Source organism: Physeter macrocephalus, chromosome 18 (assembly GCF_002837175.3).
Source record: "Physeter macrocephalus isolate SW-GA chromosome 18, ASM283717v5, whole genome shotgun sequence".
Classification (NCBI taxonomy): Eukaryota; Metazoa; Chordata; class Mammalia; order Artiodactyla; family Physeteridae; genus Physeter; species Physeter macrocephalus.
The window spans coordinates 44,299,505-44,323,073 of record NC_041231.1 but is presented as its reverse complement, the minus strand read 5'-3'; the positions used below and the strand labels follow the sequence as shown (position 1 = coordinate 44,323,073).

Here is a 23,569-nt window from a genome sequence, read left to right as displayed (position 1 = left end):
CCAGAGCCATTAGGAAAGCCTCCTTGGAGAACACGGATCTGGATCCAGGCCTTAAAAGAAATGGGAGTGGGTTTAGATGGAAAGGAAGAGATGGGGGCATTCGAGGTAAAGGGGACAGCCGGCCTGGCTAGAGAAGGGGGTGCAGGAGCAGTGGGAGGGAAGGTCAACAGCACTTTGTTACAGTACAGGAAGGAAGAAGGAAGCTTTGACAGGTTTTCATTAGGAAGTCATAATGAAAGCCAGGAAAGTGTTGCAGTAACCTAGGCTTGCCTTTCAAGAGAGTGGACTGAATGGGGTAGCTGGGGACGTGGAGAGAAAACAGTGGATTCAGGAGACAAGTAGGAGGAAAGATTGGTGGGCCCAGTATAGGGAGCAGAGGGTTCGAGATTGGGGGGTACAGGGGTGTGGCCTCTGGCTGGAGGAGTTGCCACCAGAGCTTCCCCTCTCTGTTGTGGCAGGTCTTTGAGGCCGTGTTGGCCTGGGTCAGATACAACCGGGAGCAGAGGGGACCCTGCCTGCCTGAGCTGCTGTCCAATATCCGCCTGCCCCTCTGCCGGCCCCAGTTCCTGTCAGACCGAGTGCAGCAGGATGACCTGGTGCGTTGCTGCCACAAATGCAGGTGAGCAGAGGTGGGCCTGCACAAGGATGATGCCGAGGGTCTGGACGGAAAAGAGAACTTGGCCACTTAGCTCGGGGGAGGAAGGATTTGGAGTGGTCATTCTTAATTCACAGCACACAGATTGATCTGCCTTCTGTCTAGAACCTGGAAGAGGCCAAGTCTCTCACCTTGGGCAAAGAAATGTGCCGCGTAGGAGCATCAAGGCAAAAGGGGCTTCCTCCCCTAAGTTATTTGAGGATTTTCTAGCATCTCCTGCCATTGAGCTGTTTATGGACCTACAGGCGTCTATACTGCCTGCCCGGACCCTGTCCACACCAGCAGCTGACTTATTGGTGACTTCCTGGGGCTCCTCATCCTCTTCAGTAAACATTAGTCAGTGTGCTGGCCTCAGGTGGGTCTGCCCAGCTACAGTGATGGGCAGGGGTGGAGCATGTTTAGCAGCATGTAAAACTGTTACCCAGAGTAAATCAAAAACAACAGGGTGCAGCAGAGCCACTAAAACAGCTCAGGAGATGGCAGCCCTGTAGAAGGATTGTTAGAAAAGTAGAGCAGCAGAGGAAAATACGCATCTTCCTTCAAACTGCTTCTCATACTCACAGCTGGTTCAGGAGGAAGTCAGTGGCGTGGTCCACACAGCGTGAAAATGTGTGTGTCAGGGAGGGGTGGAGGTGTGGCTGGAGGTAGCTGAGACCCTGTGATGAGCAGTCTCAAGGGTGCTGTTGGGGAGTTTGAGCTTTGTTCTGTAGGCAGTGGGTAGTTATCGAATGGTCTTAGAAAACCAGCTTGGACCCCAGTGTGGAGGCTGGAATGGAGGGGTGGGGCTGGAGGCAGGGAGATCTCTCAGGAGCAGTTGGCTTCTGCTGCCACAGTCCAAGTGAGATGGTTAATTGCTGGGTGTGAGCCATAGGGATGGAAAGGAAGAGCTGGGTCTGAGTGGTAACAGGATGCAAGCAGCTTGTTGAACCTCCCCAAGGCTAGCTATTTTAGGGAACACCCTGTTTTTCTTCTATTAAACTAACAGAGGTGGGCTCTGCTCATCTTGCCCCTCCAATGCTGAGCACGTCCCAATAGCTGTGTATAGTTTCCCCTGGACTCATCTGGGTTCTTTGAGACCAAACCTTCCAGAAGGCTTCTCCTCCCATGTTTCCCCTGCAGTTGTGGTTGGGGGAGCCAGGCTCAGACCTACAAGTGTGGACCAAGTGGAGAGAATACCTCCTGTCCTAGCATGTTGCACTTTATTCCAGGGACCTGGTGGATGAAGCAAAGGACTATCACCTCATGCCAGAGCGCCGGCCCCACCTGCCAGCTTTCAGAACTCGGCCTCGCTGCTGCACGTCTATCGCTGGTCTCATCTATGCCGTGGGGGGCCTCAACTCAGCAGGTATCTTGCAGCTCCCCTTTGTAGAGCCCTGTCTTGGATGCCGTGGTTGAAGAAGCACCAGACAACCTAGCCTGGCCCTCTGCTTCCTCCCCCTTGCATGTCACCACCTTTATCCCTCTTGATTTTATATAATTGTTCCGCAGTTAGCGCATGTCAGATATTAATACCATTGAAGCAGAATATCAGCTCAAAAGGGACCTTTAGAAACCCCGGAGGCCTGGCCCCCTTCCTTCACAATGGGGAAGTCGAGGCCCAGAGAACTTTAGCTATGTTCACACAAGTCTTTTGGCTGAGCAAGGACTAGAACTCAGGTCCTGGTTCCTGAGCCCGCACTCTTCCCCTAATATCACGTCACCTATGGGATTTACTCAGCTTTGGATAGGATATAATCAGAGACCCAATTCTGTTACCAGGCTAATCACATTCGGTCATGTGGATCTCTGGGCTTAGACTGTGAGAGTGTCACCATAAGAAGGAAGATTCTCCAAATACGCACGGTCTGCACTATCAATACTTTTTACTCTTCACCTCTTACCTCCAGTGAAACCCACATGCCTTGTAGTCCGTGTGTTATTGGCAGTTCTTGTATCATACAGTCAAGTTTTCAGGAAACCTCCGTGGGGCACCCCCACTCCTGCCCACCCCAGGCACCGCTGCAGGGCAGTAGCGATCTAGGAGAGGGCAGTGGAGACCCCTGAATCCTTGCAGTGCAGTGGCACAGGGAGTCGTCACCTCGGATGTGAAGGCCAGGCCTTTTCAGAGTCAGCCCAAGCTTGTGGGAGGTGGGGAGCTGGTGGGAGGTGGGGAGCTGGTGGGCAGTCCTGGGCAGTTTCGTTTTTAATTGAAAGTTAATGGGAGGTGGCTACTGGCCTCCGCTACTTGTTAACCATGTGACCTGGAAAAGGTAAGTCCTCAACTAGTAAACGCTAGAGCATGGCAGGTGCTGTGTCCCAAAGCAGAATAAAACAGGGAGGGGGTTATTTTGTTTGATCTTAAAAAACTGATGAAAACGGTAGGGTTGGAGTTATTCCTTGCTACTGTGACTATTATTTATTGAGCACTTGGTATATTCTAGAACTATGCTAGGTGTTTTACATACTATATCATTTAATCCTCATGGGAACTCTGCTATGGAGATTATTTCACATGTGAGAACAGAAGATGGGGATATAAAGCAGCTTGCCGAGGGTCACCGCTAGGAAGTGGGAGTCGCATTGGAAGCCATCTCCTGCTCTGTGTCGGGGAAATAGTGGATCCATTTGCCTTCACCTTTGCCTTTAAGCAGGTGAAGAACCTCCTTGCAACTTAAAACCGCCCTCTCTAGAAAGTAAATAAATGCCTCCTGTCTGATTCTGATTCTCCTTAAAGAATTAAGTTTGAGGTTATCATGGCTGCAGTTTCTTAGTGGGCCCTCCTGGCTTGAGTAATTCTGCGGGAAGAGCTGATAGGATGAAGTTGAACATTCCGTATAATCATTGCGCAACAGCTGTGATCTAAACGAGCGGTCTCATTTGTTTTAATTTGAGTAGCAAATTTTTATGCAGGTGATTCCCTGAATGTGGTGGAAGTGTTCGACCCCATCTCCAATCGCTGGGAGAAGTGCCATCCCATGACCACAGCCCGCAGCCGTGTTGGTGTGGCCGTGGTGAACGGACTCCTCTATGCCATCGGGGGGTATGACGGCCAGCTGCGGCTGAGCACTGTGGAGGTCTACAACCCAGAGACGGACACGTGGACCCGAGTGGGGAGCATGAATAGCAAGAGAAGGTATTCTGGGAGCCGGTCTATACATCCTGAGCATACATGGCAGGCATCTGGGGGACCCCATGCTAGACAAGCAGGGCACATTATAAAGTAGACGCTAGCTTCAGCCTGGGGATCCCCTGCAGCCAGGCCAGCCACTGCCCGTACCTCCTGGAAGCCAGCCCCCATCTGCTTAAAAGTAAAACCCCTGCCTTGTCCTTTGAGGAACTTGGGGAGACAAGACAGGGAAGACAGGGACGTGTGGAAGTTGTATTATTGTTTAAGTGCCAGGTAAGGACTAAAGGTTTGTATTATGGAAGACGCGAGGCAGGAGAGAAGCTGGACTGGAACATCTGGAAGATTTCAGGGAAGAGGTGAGATTAAAGTTGAAACCTGAAGAATAAGGAGGATTTAACTTTATTAGTCATAAAAGGGAATCCAAGGTGTTCCTCTTTATATTTTCTTTCCCCCAGGATCCCTGCCCCACATGTGCTTTCACTACCAGGGAGTGTGTGAACCACAACAATGCTCTTTATTTCTGGATGCCACATGTCCCCCAGGCATGAGCACACAGCTAGTTGTGTGGACCGAATTTACGTCTCTCTCTTTTTTTTTTAAATAAAATTTTTAATTAATTAATTAATTTATTTATTTATTTATTTTTGGCTGCGTTGGGTCTTCGTTGATGTGCGCAGGCTTTCTCTAGTTGTGGCCAGGCTTACTCTTCCTTGCGGTGCGCAGGCTTCTCATTGCGGTGGCTTCTCTTGTTGCAGAGCACTGGCTCTAGGCGCCTGGGCTCAGTAGTTGTGGCTCGTGGGCTCTAGAGCACAGGCTCAGTAGTTGTGGCACATGGGCTGAGTTGCTCCGTGGCATGTGGGATCCTCCTGGACCAGGGCTGGAACCCGTGTCCCCTGCATTGGCAGGCGGATTCTTAACCACTGCGCCACCAGGGAAGTCCCGAATTTATTTCTCTTAACGCCTTCCAGCCACTTGTCTCCTCCTGCTCACATTTCCTGAGTAAGAAAACATAGTGCCTCCATTTAGTCTTCTTGGTGCCAAAGTGACTGGCAGCATCCTTCCTTATGTCAGCTGTGTGTGGGGTATTGTCATGGTTGGACAGCAGGAGCTTTGGAGGGGGAGAGTGTAACTGGACAGGCTCTGTGTTCTCCCACCCTTGGGGTAGCCGCCCCAGATTGTGGGTTTTTTTGTTTGTTTGTTTGTTTGTTTTTGGCTGGCTGCGTTGTGTCTTCGTTGCTGCGCGCGGGCTTTCTCTAGTGCGAGCCAGGGCTTTCTCGTTGCGGTGGCTTCTCTTGTTGTGGAGCATGGGCTCTAGGCGCATGGCCTTCAGTAGTTGTGGTGCACGGGCTTAGTTGTTCCATGGCATGTGGGATCTTCCTGGACCAGGGCTCAAACCCGTGTCCCCTGCATTGGCAGGCAGATTCTTAACCACTACGCCACCAGGGAAGCCCCCAGATCGTGCTTTCGGATGACGCTCTGATGTTTCTCTTCCGAAACTAACGGAAGATAGGATAGCCATCCAAGGCCCCCTACCCGTTTAACCAGAACGGCTCTGTGTTTATCCCTTTTATGTATTGAGCTTCCTTGACATATGCCCAGCTTTAGGAGGAAAAAGTTAAATGAAATTTGTTTTTGCAAGGGGCAGTTCGAAAACCACTGAACCAGTTGCCCTTTAAAGGCCTTTCTGCTTTGTAATTCTCTCGTCTGAGTATTTGCCTTACAGACCCCTTTGTCTGGCCATGATTTGGGTTTTCTACTTGTAAGATCACGGGACCGCCAAAAAAAAAGATCAAGTCACTGCATGTGGTCAGGAAGAAGACTCATGTTTCAGTGTGGAAGTCCTTTGCCACATGAAACTGTCACACGAAACTGTCACACATGGTCCGTGATACACATGGTGTATCACGTTCAGTAGTGTTTGTTTGTGGCCTTGGGCAGGCGGGAATCTGCCTTTGTACCGGTAAGATTCACAAAAGGCCAAAGTAGCTTTGTTTTTGGAAGAAAAAATATGTATATAAGATCTGCTCCTCCCGAAGCCGTAAGCTACACTCTCTTGGTTCCTTCCTCCCCGCCACCTCTGCCTCCGTGCTTCCCCTTCTTGCTCCTTGGATACTTTGCAGCTTTCTGTGGCCTCGAATGACTCACTGCTCCATATATATCCCTAACCAAGAGGGCCTTTTTCGCTTTGATGGCAATCATTTGTTCTTCATTGTGTGTCTGCTCTGGGCCACTTGCTAGCTGTGATGTCGCAGGGTTTGGAGTGCTGTCTGGGAGGAGCCCTCCGGGGTAGCCCTTTCCCTCACTGTGGTTAATGCTCTGTTATTAGTAGCGTGGGCCCAGCTCCATTTCGTCCCCTTTAAATTACAGGCTACCTTAAAATGTTCAGAGTCACTTCTCCCCTGATGAACCACACACCCTCTGTCCAGCCAGTTGGTGACAGCCTCCTTTCTGCCGTCATTCCCTGTCCTTCTCCAGTCTTCCAGGCTGCTTGCGTGGAGCCTTCTCCCATGCCTTATTACAGTCCACACTGGTCAGCATTTCTTCCCCTTATCTCTTGACACTGTCTTTACCGTTTTGTTGATAGTTAATCTCACACAGTTTTGTGGCACCTCTCAATTCTTCCTCACATTTTTGTTGAACTCCTAAACTGTTACTTTTGTCCACTTCTAGAAGGATAGTGACATGTCTAGTGAGTTTGTGACCCTCCCACGGTCCTCTCCCAAGGCAGGTCCTTTTCCTCTTGCAGGCTGGTTCAGGGACATCGTGTGGATCACTTTGATTTGCTGTGTACATTTGAAAGGGGGCTGTAAAGCCTGGTATAGTTTGTTTTCCTATTTGTTAGGCACCCAGATTCATTTTTAATCTTCTCCAGCATCAGGTTTGAAAACAGTGAATTGGGCAGCTTGGCATTCATGTTTAATTTTTCATGAGGCTTTATGTAGAAGATTCTTAGGAGAGCTCGGCATGATGAGCAGTGTGGGAATCAGACTTGTGTCCTTGAAATCTAAGGCATGCCTCTCTGGGCAGCCCTGAGAGGGTAGCCCAGACTCCCCAAGCCACAGCTACTCATCTATACAGTGGTGATGGTGATGCTTCATGCAGGATGTGGTGAGAGTGGAAAATAGCAAGTGTGGAGCACCTGATGTGTGTAGTAAGTACGAAACGAACAGAAGCTGTTGCCTCACCCACTAAGACAAATTAGGGGACATGCAGGGCCATGTATGCAATGAAAAGATGTCTGTCAAACTTTATAGTGAATTGAGTGGGGAAATCAAGGTAACACAACAAACGTATGTTGAGGGCTTGTTACGTACGAAGCACCACACTAAGTACTGTCAGGGTCACACTGATAGAGACCCCAGTCTTCCAGGAGGTCCCCACTTGTTAAGAGGTGACAGGTCGATTCCTGGTACCCCGTGGGCAGTAGTCTGGCTTGCTCATTTCTCTAAACCTGGTGCATGGGACAGTGTGCCTCATGAGGGCCTGATGAAAACTTGCTGAACGAATGGACGACTGACAGGAGCTGTGATAAAGGAGCTGCTCTGGGAGTGTGGGGGTGGGAGGGAGTGATTCTTGCTGGGGGATCCAGGATGGCTTTTGGAGAAGGAGAGAGAGGAATTTGACCTGGGCCTTAAAGGTAAATCAGACCCTGAGCACGGCAGGGCGGAAGATGAGCATATCAGGGACTGAGGAGGAGGGACAGGAAGTAACCCCAGGCCAGGGGGCGGGAGGCAAGAGGAACCACAGGGCAGCTCCTTTCCCCTCAGTGTTACACTTTGCTTAGTCACATTCCTGGGATTTAGGTCTGTTCTAGAAAGAGGCAGTTGGGGGCTAGGTTTACTTCTCAGTGAGCGTGAGAGGTTGCCCCAAGAAGTCTGAGGCCCATCGGGATGACACCTCTGTTTCAGTGCCATGGGGACGGTCGTGCTGGATGGGCAGATCTACGTCTGTGGTGGCTATGATGGCAACTCTTCTCTCAACTCTGTGGAGACCTACTCACCTGAGACGGACAAGTAAGGACTCCAGCTCCCCTGGGGCAACTGGAGCTTGCTAAACAGTATGAAAAATCAGAACTGCAGTCTTTTAATCATGCTTCTCAAGGATAGGGAATATCTCACCTATTTAGTCCCTGTAGTACCTTGCATATAATTGGTATTTAATAACCTTTGGTTAAATGAATGAATGATTAAATAAATTCTAAAAACAGTCTGCTTAGATACTTAGAAACAGTTATTAATGCTCTGTACCTCTTAACTAAATCAGCGCATTTTAATAGAAATGCAGGTGAAAGGGATGAGAAATAGATGAACAGCACTTTCCAAAGTGGGTAAGATAGGATTTGGGAAAAAAAAGTTACGTTTCAAATACTCAAAGAAGCTTGGGAAACATTGATGTCTGTACCACCAGAGGCCTCATCTTCCCAAATACATATTACTATTTTAAAGACTGAAAAATTATGCGGCAGAGAAACCTCTTTAACTTCATTTTATCCAGTACCTATCACCATCTGGTAGAGTTATGTTGCGGAACACTCTTTGGAAAACACTGGCAAGGTTAGCCCGAGTTCTTCATTTCAGTATTTGAATCTGCTTATACTATAACAATATAAGCACATTAGTAGAATGGATTCATTACATTGCTTTTAAGCCAATATTCCATTCACTTAACCAACTTACTATGTATCGGGCAGCGAGCAGAGTGTCTCAGATCCTTAAGTAGCACCTAGTCTGTTGGGGCCACAGCACAAGGTGATCATCCTCCCTTGGGTACCTATGTCTAGAGCTCTTGGGCACAGAGTGGGGAGGGCTCTCATCTTCCCCACAGCTTGGGGGGAGAGTCAGGTTGCTGAGATGTCTTCTAAGGGGAGACCCATTGTGGATAGTGGGAGACGTGCCTCCCAGGTGGGGGGACAGCAGGAAGAGAGGCTTGGAGATAAGAAAGAGCTGTGTGTGGCTGAGGAGCAGGTATGGGTGGCGCATGGCAGGAGGCGAAGCTGGAAAGTGGATGAGGACCAAGTGGTAAAGAACCACATTAAGGAACTTAGAGTCTGCCTTAGAGGAAACAGGAGTCCTCACTAGAGGACGTGCTGTGCAGGATCGGAATGGGGATGGTCTGAAAGCCAGGCCACCTGTAAGGGGACTGTTGCAGTGGTCCAGTGAGAGGCCAGAGCTCGGGCAGCAGTAGTGGGATGGGGACAAGCAGTAACTAGGAAGCAAACCAGGTGGGTCGTGGTGACCACAGAATGTTGAGGATGATGGAGAAGAGGTCATAAAGATGCTGAGATTATAAGTATAGCAACTAGGTAGCTAGCGGTCCCATTATCGAGACCAGGGAGTGTGATGGAGGAGCAGATCTGTCAGAGAGGTCTTGCATGGGCAATGCTAATTCTGAGTGCCGGCAGAGATGACCAGTTATGGGCCCGAAGCTTAAAGTGAGAGGCGGCAGCCAGAGTGAGCCCTTAGCAGAGGTGGCGTGGGAGGCGTTAAGAAGTGGGGAGATTGTCCAGGGTGAGACGGAGCACAGCACAGTTCCCCTGAATCCTTCTAAGCTGTCTTGGGAGGACAGGAACACCAAATCTCATGGCTCCACTTCTACTTTGCCTCTTTCCTGAAGGTGGACTGTGGTGACCCCGATGAGCTCCAATCGCAGTGCTGCAGGGGTTACAGTCTTTGAGGGCAGGATATACGTGTCGGGCGGCCATGACGGTTTGCAGATCTTCAATAGTGTGAGTCTGGGCTCCTCCTGGGCTAAGGGCACCTACTCTTGTTATCTTTGAGAATTATTTTGAAAGGATATTCTTTTGAAAAAGCCTCAGCCTTGCCATTGCTAGGTAAGGTGTCATCTAGAGGCCTCAGGCCATCTGCCACATGCTCCGAAATGCTTCCAAGAATGGGAACCAGTGTGCACAAAGGAGAGAGGTAGGGTGTGGCCATACCACCCCCACCCCCACCCTGTTCAGTTCCCCAGCGGATGCTGCGTGAGACCCGGTGAAATTCCTGCCCAAAGTAAGCCCAGTCGCATACAGAGGGTGAATTTTCAAATAGTTGCCTTCTTCTGGATAATTTGTTTGAAATTACATTTATTCTTTTAAAAAAATCTCGAGAGCCACTTACTGGTCACTCCAAAGTCAGTCAGTGCTGTGAGGGAACACACTGTGCACGGATCTCAGGAGACCCTGCTCTCATCCCGGCTCTGTCACTACATAGCAGTGCATCCTGGGCAACTTCTTGATTTGTTTCCTCAGGTGTAAACAGAACTGGTCAGGTTAGGCCATCTCTCGCTCGCCTGGCCCTATAAGCCCACGAGCAGGTACGCAGCTGAGGAAACTGGGCTTCAGGGGCAGAGCACACACTGGCAGAGCTCCTTGTCCCCAGGCCTCCCCCTGGGGCCTGATGCCAGGTGGGCCACCGGTGACCAAGCTTTGGCTTTGACTGTCCCGAACCTGCACCTCTCTCCCCGCTGCAGGTGGAGCACTACAACCACCACACAGCCACCTGGCACCCGGCGGCCGGCATGCTCAACAAGCGCTGCCGGCACGGAGCTGCCTCCCTGGGAAGCAAGATGTTTGTGTGCGGGGGCTACGACGGCTCAGGCTTCCTCAGCATCGCCGAGGTGTACAGCTCTGTGGCGGACCAGTGGTGCCTGATAGTCCCCATGCACACACGCCGGAGCCGGGTCTCCCTGGTGGCCAGCTGTGGGCGGCTCTACGCCGTGGGGGGCTACGATGGACAGTCGAACCTGAGCTCGGTGGAGATGTACGACCCAGACACGGACCGCTGGACGTTTATGGCCCCCATGGCATGTCACGAGGGAGGGGTTGGTGTGGGCTGCATCCCTCTCCTCACCATCTAAGGCGAAGGGTGGGATGTGGTGGGTAGGGATCTGGTACAAACACAGGCACTTCCTTCCAGGGATAGTCCCCCCCGGAAGAGGTGGTGGACCAGAAGACAGGGTAAAACGTGAGCTCGCCAGAGGTACAGTTTTTCCAGGTGCTTAAGTCCTCCCTCCCTGTGCAGCCCTTGTGACCTTCAGGCCTAGGTCATCAAGATGCACAGCGTGGGACAGAAGCCCCTCCGTGTCCCGCAGCTGGTGACACAGGACTGCTTTGCTGGTCCACATGTCCACAGGCTCCATCCAAGCCCAGCTCCCACCTGCCACAGCTCTGTGGGTCGCCCATCTGCAGAGTGTCTTCCATCTGACACTCCTTGCCTACTGCTCGCCAGCTGTGTTGTGGCCAGTTTGCGATGGGGTGGCTTCAGTGGCCAAGCGTGTTGGAAACTGTGGGGTGTGGGTGGGAGAGGAGGGACACAGGCTGGGTTGTCCTCACTGCGAGGCTGCAGCCACGGCAGTGCTGGTTGCACACACGCACCTCCTCCTTCCATCCGAGTGCACCGAGAATTTTGTCTGCATTGCTGAGTAATCAGGAAGAACAGAAGCTTTTCCTGTGTCTAATTTTGGGATTTCAGTGAGGTCTTTTTCATCTTGTTCAGGAGAAACAGAGGGAGAGGATAAAAGATACTTGAAAGAAACTGAAGGAAAGTGAAAGAAACACTTGAAAGAAACTGAAAAGAAAAAATAATTTTTTTAAGTGAACATTTTTTTTCAAGAAGAAAACATAAAAGATACTAGAGGCAAATATGTGTTTAAATGGAAAACCACCTGACGTGAAAAGGATGGTATCCGCTCCCACATTCGGATCCCAGGGTCCTAAGGCCTCGCATGGCACTCGGGGTTCCCTCTGAGCCCCTGCGTGTCCAGAATCAGTGCGCACTCGACCAGTCCTGTAGCAAGGTGCTCGTGGGGTTTGTCTTCACACCCACTATCAGAGGACTTTTTTAATCGTAGGCTTAGCGAGTTGGCTAAATTATTGCCTCTCTTCTAGGTGGGAGCTCCCACCTTGTCGCTAGAGGCTCCAGATGCCCCTGTGGTTATCTCCCACTGCCACCATGGCACTCATTGCAGATTCCCACCCCACTTTCATTCCTTCCTTATTTGACCAGCAGGAAACAGCAGGTCTGGCCAGATTCTCATTTGCCCATCTATCATTCTTGGATAGTTTTCTTCATCGTGATGCTTCTGAGGTACATTGACCATTTGTACCTCTAGAACCTAACCAGAGACTTGGTCCTTCCTCCAGCCATGGCTGGCTTGGTCCAGTAAGCTTATCTACCCTGCCAGTCCGCTGCTCCTCCATCCACTCGCCAATTCCAGGGGTCTGGTCTCCCCTCCAGCCCTTGGCAGACTGACCAGCAAGATGGACCTTTATATTCTAGCAAAGCTGGCTTTATGACATAAAGAACTAAAAGCCGAAAGAATCTCTTACTGCTGCAAAGAACAGATTTTATATTTCTTCCTATGATCTTAGCTAATGACCTCTTGAAGAGACTCCGTGCTCCTCCTTCCTCCTCCCTGGATGGGACCTTGATGCTGCACAGTGGGACCCCAACAGGAGGACTCTTCTCTTACCAGTGCACTGGGCAGTGGAGCTGTCCTTCAACTGCTGCTGCCAAAATTTGGTTTTCTAAAATTCTTCCAGTAGAGACTAAAAGAGGATACATTTCCAATGCAAGATTGGGTCTCAGGGTCCCAATCTCTACTTGGTTGGTCTCCTGCCCATCGCTGCCTGCCTGGGTGTCCTGGAAGCCTGTTCAGAAAGGCACAATGTGACACCTGAGACGTCTCTCCTACCCTGGGACTGTGAGGTTTACCAGTGTGTGCAATCGCCATGTTTCCAGAGGGAAGTACCTTTGTTACCTGCCACTTAGGAGCTGGGCCTCTGCTAAAAGCACTTGAAAATGATGTTTTTATTTTAAAAGACTTAACAATCTGATATAGTTTAGCCTGGGCTCGTGGTAGAGCTCTGGCATTTCTCGCTCCCTGTCGGTTCTCCTGTTAGAGGTGGACTTGGAAGGACGGTGGGGTCTGTGTTTCCTATTAGAGAGGAGTTATCAGTGCTTGTCTTCTTATTATAAGCCCCTTTCTTTTGTGAATTTGCAACAGCGCTGACAAACCTGGGTTGTGAATGTGTTAAGAATCAGCCAGTGGGCCTCACCAGGTCCTTAGGATGCTGACCCAGATTTTGCCATTGGGGTTGAGAGATCATTTTCCCATGATCTGCTGCTCTTGTGATAGCCTTCCTACATCTACTCCCACCTCCTGGTGTAGAAGTTACAATGCTCCACCTGGGGTCAGTGTTTCCAAGTAAGGTGAAGCCAGTGCCTTGATCTGGGCTCTGAGCACAAGTGAGCAAACACTAACATTTTCACACTCTCCACAGTTGGTTCCTCAGTCTGATGGTGATGACTGTTTACAGGTGGCTGGTCTGACCCTTTGGTATTGGAGGCTTTCCAGTAAAACCATGAAAAGAAGAGATGCCACCCATAGATATTGTGAAAAGGGTATAGGGCAGATACTGTGGACAGTGAACCTTGGGGTCCAGCCCAGCTCCAAGCAGAGGACTGGGGCATTCGCTGTCCTAGGGTATTTCCCCTTAGATAACACAAGGAGCCTTCTCTTCTGGGTTTCATCCGAGAGCAAAGCCAGGATGGGAGCTGAAGTCCAGCCTTTTGACTTGGCCACAGAGATGTGAGTAGGTAGGAATTCTGATTCCCCCTCCCCCCAATTTATTGTTTCCCAGAAAAATCTTAATTCCTTTTATTTATAGAACGCATGTCTTTTGTGTTAAGAAACCAAAGAGAAATAAAGAGTACACTCCTAATATCTTCTTGCCCTTTCCTGATTTTATTTTTTAAATTAGAGGTAAATCATATTTTTATCATAATTCAGTGAAAAAATATTGGACAAAGTGAAAATATTTCTGTGAAAATAAGGAAAAAGCCCAGCAGCATGGCAAAAGTAGTCTTTGGAGAGATGTGTGTATTTTATAAGAATGGGTTCTGATGAAAAATATATGCAAAAGACTTCATGAGCGTATTGCATATGTGCTCCTGTCCGGATCACCACTTCTCTTGGATTTCCCCTTTTCTTCACTCCCTGCCGTAAAACTCCTAGAGTTCCTAAGTGGAATGTGACTGCCTGTGACCGCCTGGAGCCAAAACCCCCAGCTCCTTTTTTATACCTCCAAGCCAGAGGAGCTTAGCTTTGGTGCACATAAAAGTCACTGGAAATTTTTTAAACCACAGATTGACTTGTAGAACCCTCCCCAGAGACCAATTCCCTAGGGCTGGGGTGCAGCTCAGGCCCTTGTGCAGGCAAGTTTCCACCATGGTTGGTATGCTCATCCCGGTGTGAGAACCGGACTCCAGTGTTTAGTTTCCTCTTTCCCAGATAGAGCCACATTCCAGATTTCCCTTCCTGAGATTGCATCCTGGTTACTGTGGTGGTGGATTTTAGGAAACTCTTCATTCACACTTTTCCAAAAGTCAGCTTATGGTCAGCCTCATCCAGTGGGTAATGGTTGTACTCTTGGATGACAACTTTTTTTTCTTTCTTTTTCTTTTTTTTTTGGTGGCTGTGTTGGGTCTTTGTCGCTGCATGTGGCCTTTCTCTAGTTGCGGCGAGCGGGGGCTACTCTTCGTTGCAGTGCACGGGCTTCTCATTGCGGTGGCTTCTCTTGTGGAGCATGGGCTGTAGGCGCGCGGGCTTCAGTAGTTGTGGCACGCGGGCTCTAGAGTGCAGGCTCAGTAGTTGTGGCTCACGGGCTTAGTTGCTCCGCGGCATGTGGGATCTTCCCAGACCAGGGATCAAACCCGTGTCCCCTGCATTGGCAGGCAGATTCTTATCCCCTGCGCCACCAGGGAAGCCCTGGGTTGTAACTTTTTAAAAAAGTTTTTGGAAGGGTATGTCACTCCCACATACACCTCCCCCCCAGCACGTTTCACATATAAACACTGTTGATTCTCACTTGGTCCTCTCAGTAACCTCTGTGCAATAGGTGACATAGCTCATTTTAACATAAATTGTCTCAGAAGGGCTGAGTAACCGACCTGATTCATCAACTAAGTGGTAGTATCGTCAAGAATTGAGACTAGATCTCCACATTCACAGTCCAGTTCACCTGAGGAAAGCAGTGTCTTCGTCCTCTGGAGCAGCTGATCCATCCAGCCTCCATGCCCCGAGTGTGGAGGTCTGCTGCCCAGTACTGTGATGGCCTTCGAGAAGCAGACTGAGCAGCGAGAGAAAGAGAAGAACACTGTTTGGATTATGGAAACAGGTACCTTTGTGTTGAAACAGGAAACCAGGTTATCTGTGGTCTCTACTGTGGGAGAAAGGTCAAATGCCTCTAAAGTATTAACAGCCCTTTGCATGTAACCTACACCCCTTTGCTCAGAACCAAAGAGCTCATGGGTAGAGAGTGGACCAGTGAACTTTAGCTAGACTCATCTGCTTGACTTTCCATTTCTTTGTTGTTGTTGTTCTTTGAACTCCTCTGCTTTGCCAACTAGCAGCAGAGCCCACTCCTCTTCACCCCAAAGATCAACAGTACTGGTTTTTACTGCTGCTCACAATAACATAACATTACCCAATGGAAAAATGGCAAGGGAATCTCACAGTTCTTAAAGAAATTATCCCAGGTTTACTGTTTCCTATTTCATCTCTATTGATACACAAATGTTTTCCTCTAACGGAGCTCAGTTCCCTATTTAATTCTCTTTTTCTAGATTTGCAGTTCAGGATAAAAACCCAAACTACCTAGCATGACATAGAAGGCTGCTGTGGTCTGGCATCTCTGGTCAGCCTGGTACTTCTCCTCCATGCTTGTCCCTGACTGTATCCCAGCAGGGCAGTGGCCTGTTTGCTTGTCTCACCCACTAGATGGTGAGCTCCTTAAGAGTCTCCACTGTTGTGTACCAACACCAGACACATGGAAGAGACACAACCATTATGTTTCTTGACGAACTTGAGGTCAGGTATAGCCAGATTCAAAGTTCACCTAATCATGCTTCCTAGTTTCCCTTTGTTTTGCATCACTGTTTTGTTTTTTTTGTTTTGTTTTTTTTTACAATTTCATTGAGGTATAATGTACATACCTTAACATTCACTCATTGTAAGTGCAGTTCAGTAGTTTGTAGTAAATGTGCAGAGTTGTGCAACCATTACCACTACCCCATTTTATACTATTTTCATCAACCCATAAAGTTTCCTCGTGCCCATACACAGTCCCCATTCTCACCCTTGTCCTTGGGCAACCACTATTTTGCTTTCTGTCTCTATAGATTTCCCTGTTCTAGATGTTTCATATAAATGGAATCATACAATATGTGGTCTTCTGTCTCTGGCTTTCCTTAGAATAATGTTTTTGAAATTCATTCATGTCATAGAATGTATCAGTAGTTTGTTCTTTTTATTTTATTGTTCCTGAACAGTATTCCACTGTATGGATATACCACATTTTGTTTATACATTTTTTTCACCAGTTGATGAATATTTAGATTGTTTCCAGTTTAGGGCTTTTATGACTAGTACTGCTATTATGTACAATCTTTTGTGTGACATATATTTTCATTCCTCGAATATATTCCTAGGAGTGGAATTGCTGGGTCATACGTACGGTAAGTTTATGTTTAACCTTTTAAGAAACTGACAGTTTGCATTTCTCTAACAACTAATGGTTTTTGAGCATCTTTTCATGTTCTTGTTAGCCATTTGCCTATCTGTAGTAAAATATCTACTGAAAACTTCCCCATTTTTAAATTGGGTCATATGTCTTATTGAGTTAAAGAATTCTTCACATATTCTGGATACAAATTCTTTATCAGATAAATGATTTGCAAATATTTTCTCCCAGTCTGTGGCTTGTCTTTTTATTTTCCTAATAGTGTCTTAATAATGCTGTAGAAGTTTTAAATTTTGATTTAAGTTTAGTTTTATCAGTTATTTCTTTTATGGATTGTGCTTTTTTGGTGTCGTATCTTAACAGCTTTTGCCCAACCCAAGGTCGTGAAGAAATTCTTCTAGAAGTTTTATAATTTTAGCTCTTGTGTAGGTGTATAATCCATTTGAGTTAATTTTAAAATTCATCTTTTTTTGTGCGTGGATATCCATTTGTCCCAGCACATTTGTTGTAAAGACTATCTCTTCCTCCATTGAATTGCTTTGGTACCTTTGTTGAAATCAGTTAACCATAAATATAAGTGTTTACTTCTACTTCTAGACTCTCAATTCTGTTTCATTGATCTCTGTGCCTGTCCATGAGCCAATACCACACTGATAGTATGGTACTGAGTTTTCCAGCTTTAAAGTAAGTCTTCAAATTAGATAATGAAAGTTGTCCAACTTTGTTCTTTTTAAAAATTCTGTTGAATATTTTAGGTACTTTGCATTCCCATATAACTTTTATAGGTCAGCTTGTCAACTTCTACACAAAGTTTTCTGGGTTTGTAATAGATATTGTGTTGAATTTATAGTTCATTTGGGGAGAATTACCATACTGACAATACAAAGTCTTCTAATCCATGAACATGGAATGTCATTTGTTTAGATCTTCTTCTATTTCTCTTAGCAATATTTTGCCATTTTTGTTGTATGAGTGTTGTACTTCCTTCTGTTAAATTGATCCTAAGTATTTTTGTTTTTATGCTGTTGTGGATGGAAGTGCTTGCTTAATTTTAATTTGGGGGGTTTTTTGGTGCCAGTATATAGAAATACCGTTGTTTTTTTGTATATTGATCTTATATCCTGTGACCTTGCTAAACTTATCTATTAGTTTTTCTTTTCTTTTTTTTTTTTGGCTACGCCACGTGGCTTGAGTGATGTCCCCCAACCAGGGATTGAACCCGGGCCATAGCAGTGAAAGTGCCGAAACCTAACCACTAGACTCCCAGGGAACTCCCTACTAGATTTTATCTTTTAAAAACAAAAATTGTATATGTGTATTCCTTGGGATTTTCTACACGCATGATATGTCATCTGTGAATAAAGACAGTTTAACTTTTTTCTTTCCAATCTAGAAGCCTTTACTTTTTTCCTGCTTTGTTGCACTGGCTAGAATCTCCAGTACAGGGAGTTCCCTGGTGACCTAGTGGTTAGGACCTGCCGTGGCCCAGGTTCAATCCCTAGGTGGGGAACTGAGATCCTGAAAGCTGCGTGGCCTGGCCAAAAAAAAAGAACCTCCAGTACAATGTTGTGTAGAAGTTGCACAAGTGGACATTCTTGCCTTGTTCTCAGTCTGAGGGAGGAAAACATTAAACATTTAGTCCTTCACCATTAAATATGTTAGGCTGTGGATTTTTTAAAAGTCTTTTTTCAAGTTGAAGAAGTTTTTGTCATGAATGGGTGTTAGGTTTTATCAAATGCTTTTCCTGCACCTATTGAGATCATCATGTGGTTTTTGTCCTTTAAGCTGTTAATATGTATATGATACTAACTGATTTTCAAGGTGTTGACCCAACGTTGAATTCCTGGGATAAATCTCACTTAGTAATGGTGTGTAATCCTTTGTATGTTGCTGGATGGTTTGCTGATTTTTTAAAAGTAGTTTTTGCATCTGTGTTCACTAGAGCTATTTCCTATAGTTCTCTTTTCTTGTGATGTCTTTGGCCTTTGATACTGGCCTTATAGAATGAGTGAAGTGTTTCCTACTTATTTCTCTAGGAGTTTGTGAAGAATTAGTATTATTTTTTAAAATATTTGATACAATTCACCAGTGAAGCCATCTGGGCCTGTTATTTGAAGGATGATTTTAAATTTCTAATTCAATTTTTTCACTTGCCTGGGAGCCTCCTGAGGGTGGGTACCCACTTCTCTTAGAAGGTTGGATTCTTGTGGTTAGGGATATTCTTGCCCCATTAACAGAGATTGATATTACCAGAATGGGCCTGGTCTGTGCCCTTACAAGCCCCTCACTTTCCCTCTCCCTTGTCTGGAGATGCTCACCTCTTCTTGTCTCAGAGATCATGATCATCTCTTCTCTCCACTCTGGTACTGCCCACTTCCACCTCTTTCTAACTTCCAAATATAAAGAGGCCTCAGAGCTCAGAGTGAGCTCTCCCTAGCTGATACTGCCCTTTCCCATATGTGAGGAAGGCATCTGGAGTCTTATCTCTGGGCTAGCACAGATTGACATATGCACTTGGATATGTCCCAGTATGACCATGTCCAAAGTGGAAGCTCAAACCTGGTCAGCCCTTAGTTTTCCCCATCCTCATAGTGTATCTCTCATCTTCCCAGTGGTTTAGTCAGGAACCCAGTGCTGGGTTTCAGAGAGGGGAAGGGATGAAAGTTACTCATCATCATCATCTCCATCAGCTAAACCATGACCTAGTTCTGTTGACTGTATTTCCAATCCAATTCTATCCTCTGCTTCCATCCTAGTCCACACCGTCAGCATATCCCTTAGAGTCTGGATCACTACAGTGGCCTCCTAAGTGGTGTCCCTGCTTCCACCCTTGTGCCCCCACTTCCACCCTTGTGCACTCTGCAGTCTATAGGCAGCAGAGCAGCCAGAGTGAAATTGTAAAGTTGTAAACCAAAATTGTGTCACTCTCCTGTTCATACCCCTCCAGTGGCTCTCCAGGGCTTCAGGGCCTGTTCTCTTCTTGGGATGGTTTGGGGGGAAGTTCTGACACAGTTGCCTTAGCAGGTAAGATGTGTGGCCCCCCCATCCCAAACAGAGCTCTCCTTGGTTCTTTTTCTTAAAAATTTATTTGTTTTTGACTGCATTGGGTCTTTGTTGCTGTGCGCGGGCTTTCTCTAGTCGCGGCAAGTGGGGGCTTCTCTTGTTGCGGAGCACGGGCTGTAGGCGCGCGGACTTCAGTAGTTGTGGCTCGCAGGCTCTAGAGTGCAGGCTCAGTAGTTGTGGTGCACGGACTTAGTTGCTCCGTGGCACGGGGGATCCTCCCGGACCAGGGCTCGAACCCGTGTCCCCGACACTGGCAGGCGGATTCCCAACCACTGTGCCACCAGGGAAGTCCCTTCTTGGTTCTTTATAGAGCATTGCATATCAAGTCTTGTCAGATCCTCCCAATAGCCTGGTTGAAAAGATAGCAGGGATATCCCCATTTTATAGATGTGCAAATAAAGGCTGAGTGGGGAGGAGACCTACTCAAGGCCACTCAGTAAGTGGTAGAGAAAATAGATAAAACAGATAACAAATGGTGATACATCCATACTTGGCAATAAAAGGAATGACTGATGTATTGATACAACATGAATGAATCTCAAAATAATGATGCTTAGTGAAAGAGCCAGGCAAAAAAGGGGTATATGCTGTATGCTCTGTCTTGGTCTGTTCAGGCTTCTGTAACAAAATACCAAAGACTAGGTGGCTTATAAACAACAGAAATTTATTTATCACAGTTCTGGAGGATGGGAAGTCCAAGATCAAGGGACCAGCAGATTCACTGTCTAGTGAGGTCCCGCTTCCTGGTTCACAAACAGCTGTCTTTTTGCTGTGTGTCCTCACACGATGGCCATGGCAAGGGAGCTCTCCGTAGTCTCTTTTATAAGGACACTGATCCCAGCTATGACCTCATGACCTAATCACCTCCCAAACGCCCTCCCCTCCTTACTTTAGAGGTTAGGATTTCAACATATAAAACTCTGGAAAATGCAAACTAATCTTTAGCAACAGAAAGTAGATCACAGGTTGCCTGAGGACAGCAGGATTGGTGAGGAGGGTATTGGGGAGGAGTCAGGGGATATAAAGGAGTGTGAGGAAACTTTGGGGGATGGTGGATATGTGCACTGTCTGTGGTTATGGTTTCACAGATGTATACTATGTCAGCCTTACCAAAATGTATACTTTGAATATGTGCAAGTTATTGTATGTCAATTAAAGCTCAATAAAGCTATTAAAAAAGAAAAAAAAACAGTCAGACACTGATTTTCCACTGTGGCTTCTGAGTCCCCAAGGTCTGCTGTCTCCTCTGGGGCTCCAGATCCTGGGGTGCAGTTCAGGCCGAGATGGTAAGGCAACCTGTGGACTCCAAGGGCATTGTGGTCTCCATCACGTGGGGACAACCCCAGCTTAGCAGCTCCTTTGCTGGAGTCAGGTGTGTCCTCCATGTGGGTTAACTTCAGAATCCTGCTTTTGTCTTTTGACACAAACACTTTCCTCGATGTTACATGGGCTTCAAGATTATCACGGTTTTGAAATGTTTAATTCCTTTATGCATTTGCTCACCTCATACATACCCCTCCTATTTCATATAAATGCAGAAGTGTGCCTCACAGTCATCCTTGCTAAAGTGCAGCTCCCACTTTTTTCTTTTCCTTTTTTGCTGACTCCACCCTTCATTCTCCTACTTCTTGTATCAGTACCTCCCCTACAATAACCCACGTTAATACCCTGGGGTATTTTCTTCTCTATTTTCGCTACACCAATATAAAGCATCTATATGTATCTGCAGGTCCATATTTGGGCGTTTCTGTTTTACAGAAGATGGATTCCATTGTACATAATTTTTGGAGCCTTCTTTTCCCCACACCTTCTGCTGAAGCTCTAATCCATTTTTAAAGGCTGTGTCATGTTCCAGGGTGTATATGTCCCATCATTTATTCAGTCATTTCTCAGCTGGTTGTTTCTTTGTTTTCATATGTTGGCCATTGGGTTTTCTTGAAAGATGTTATTGTTTTATTTTTTTACACGTGAGTCTTTAATCCACCTAGAATTTTTAGCAGATACTGTATTTTTTCCTCCAGATGGTGAACCAGTTAGGCCTGCCTCATTTACTAAAAAATCCACCCTTTCCCCACTGAATTGAACTGCCAGTTTAGAACTTACTGCCTATGTTTTCTTCTAGGAGTTTTATGGTTTCAAGTCTTCCATTTAAGTATTTAATCCATTTTGAGTTTATTTTTGTATATGGTGTGGAAAGTTGTGTAGTTCAGTTGTTTTGCAGGTAGCTGTCCAGTTTTCCCAACACCATTTATTGAAGAAGCTGTCTTTTCCCCATTGTATATTCTTGCCTCTTTTGTTATAGATTAATTGACCAAATAAGTGTGGGTTCATTTCTGGGATCTCTGTTCTGTTCCATTGATCTATATGTCTGTTTTTATGCCAGTACCATACAGTTTTGATTACTGTAGCTCTGTAGTATAGTTCGAAATGAGGGCGTGTGATACCTTCAGCTTTATTCTTCTTTCTCAAGATTGTTTTGGCTATTTGGGGTCCTTTGTGTTTCCATACAAATTTTAGAATCATTTGTTCTAGTTCTGTGAAAAACGCCCTTTGATAGGGATTTTGATAGGGATTGCATTGACTCTGTAGATTGCCTTGGGTATGTTCATTTTAACAATATTAATTCTTCTAATCCATGAGCATGGTATAATATTATTTTTGATGCAGTTGTAAATGGGATTGTTTTCTTAACTTCTTTTTCTGATAGTTCACTGTTAGTGTATAGAAATGCAACAGATTACTGTATATTAATTCTGTACCCTGTACTTTACTGAAATCAGTTATTAGTTCTAATAGTTTTTTGGTGGCATCTTCAGGATTTTCTATATGAAGTACAGAAAATGTTGTCATCTGCATACAGTTTCACTTCTTCCTTTCCAATTTGGATTCCTTTTCTTCCTCCCTCCCTCCCTTCCTTCCTTCCTCTTTCGTTTTTCTTTTCTTTTCTTTTTCCTGCCTCCCTCCTTCCTTCCCACCCCTCTCCATTCCTTCCTTCCCTACCCCTCTCCATTCCTTCCTCCCTTCCTCCCTTCCTCCCTTCCTCCCTTCCTTCCTCCCTCCCTCCCTCTCTCCCTCCCTCCCTCTCTCTCTTCCTCCCTCCTTCCCTCCAGCACTATATTGAATAAAAATGGCAAGAGTGGGCATCCTTGTCTTGTTCCTGATCTTGGAGGAAATGTTTTCAGACTTTCAACATTGAATATGATGTTGCCTGTAGGTCTGTCATATACAGCCTTTATTATGTTGAGGTATATTCCCTCTATACCCACTTTGTTGAGAGGTTTTTTCTTTTTTCTTTTTAATTTTATTGAAGTAGAGTTGATTTACAATGTTGTGTTAATTTATGCTGTACAGCAAAGCAATTCAGTTATATACATATATATTCTTTTCCATTATGGTTTATCACAGGATATTAATTACAGTTCCCTGTGCTATACAGTAGGATCTTGTTGTTTATCTACCCTATATATTAATAGTTTGCATCTGCTAATCCCAAACCCCTGAGTTTTTTTAATCATAAATGGATGTTGAACTTGTCAAAAGCTTTTTCTGCATCTATTGAGATGATCATATGATTTTTTTTCAGTTTATTAGTGTTGTGTATCATATTGATTGATTTGTTGATATTGAATCATCTTTGAATCCATGGGATATGTCCCACTTGATCATGATGTATGATATTTTATTGTTGGGTTCTGTTTGCTAATATTTTATTGAGGATTTTCGCATCAATGTTCATCAGTGATATTGGCCTGTAATTTTCTTTTTTTGTGATGTCTTTGTTTGGTTCTGGCATCAGGCTTTTTAGAATGAGTTCAGAATCATTCTTTAATTTTTTGGAATAGTTTGAGAAGAATAGGTGTTAACTCTTCTGTAAATGTTTGGTAGGGAATTCCTGGTGGTCCAGTGGTTAGGACTTGGCGCTTTCACTGCCAGGGCCCAGGTTTGACCCCTGGTTGGGGAACTAAGATCCTGCATGCTGCACGGTGCAGCCAAATTTTTTTTTTTAATGTTTTGTAGAATTCACCTATGAAGTCATCTGGTCTTGGACTTTTGTTTGTTGGGAGGTTTTTTTTTATTCTTATTATTCAATTTCACTGCTGATAATTAATTGGTCTATTCATATTTCTATTTCTTTTTTAAAAAGATTTATTTTAGGGCTTCCCTGGTGGCACAGTGGTTGGGAGTCCGCCTGCCGATGCAGGGGACGCAGGATCGTGCCCCGGTTCAG

The 23,569-nt window shown here is 46.1% G+C and overlaps 1 protein-coding gene across 9 annotated transcripts in view; it reads left to right on the top strand.

Moving 5' to 3' along the window:
• KLHL18 (kelch like family member 18) overlaps positions 1 to 13,479 on the top strand; it is a 53,825-nt gene extending 40,346 nt beyond the window's left edge. For 8 of the 9 annotated variants that reach the window (XM_055079370.1, XM_007126079.4, XM_055079369.1 and 5 more), the window contains 6 exons: positions 459 to 619; positions 1,864 to 2,000; positions 3,530 to 3,767; positions 7,670 to 7,774; positions 9,375 to 9,486; positions 10,227 to 13,479. In XM_055079370.1, the coding sequence (XP_054935345.1) occupies positions 459 to 619; positions 1,864 to 2,000; positions 3,530 to 3,767; positions 7,670 to 7,774; positions 9,375 to 9,486; positions 10,227 to 10,613 (1,140 nt within the window). In that variant the 3' untranslated portion in view covers positions 10,614 to 13,479. The remainder of the gene's footprint in view (positions 1 to 458; positions 620 to 1,863; positions 2,001 to 3,529; positions 3,768 to 7,669; positions 7,775 to 9,374; positions 9,487 to 10,226) is intronic. The other variant, XM_007126080.4, reaches the window with a different exon arrangement.
• Positions 13,480 to 23,569: the final 10,090 nt, after the last annotated feature.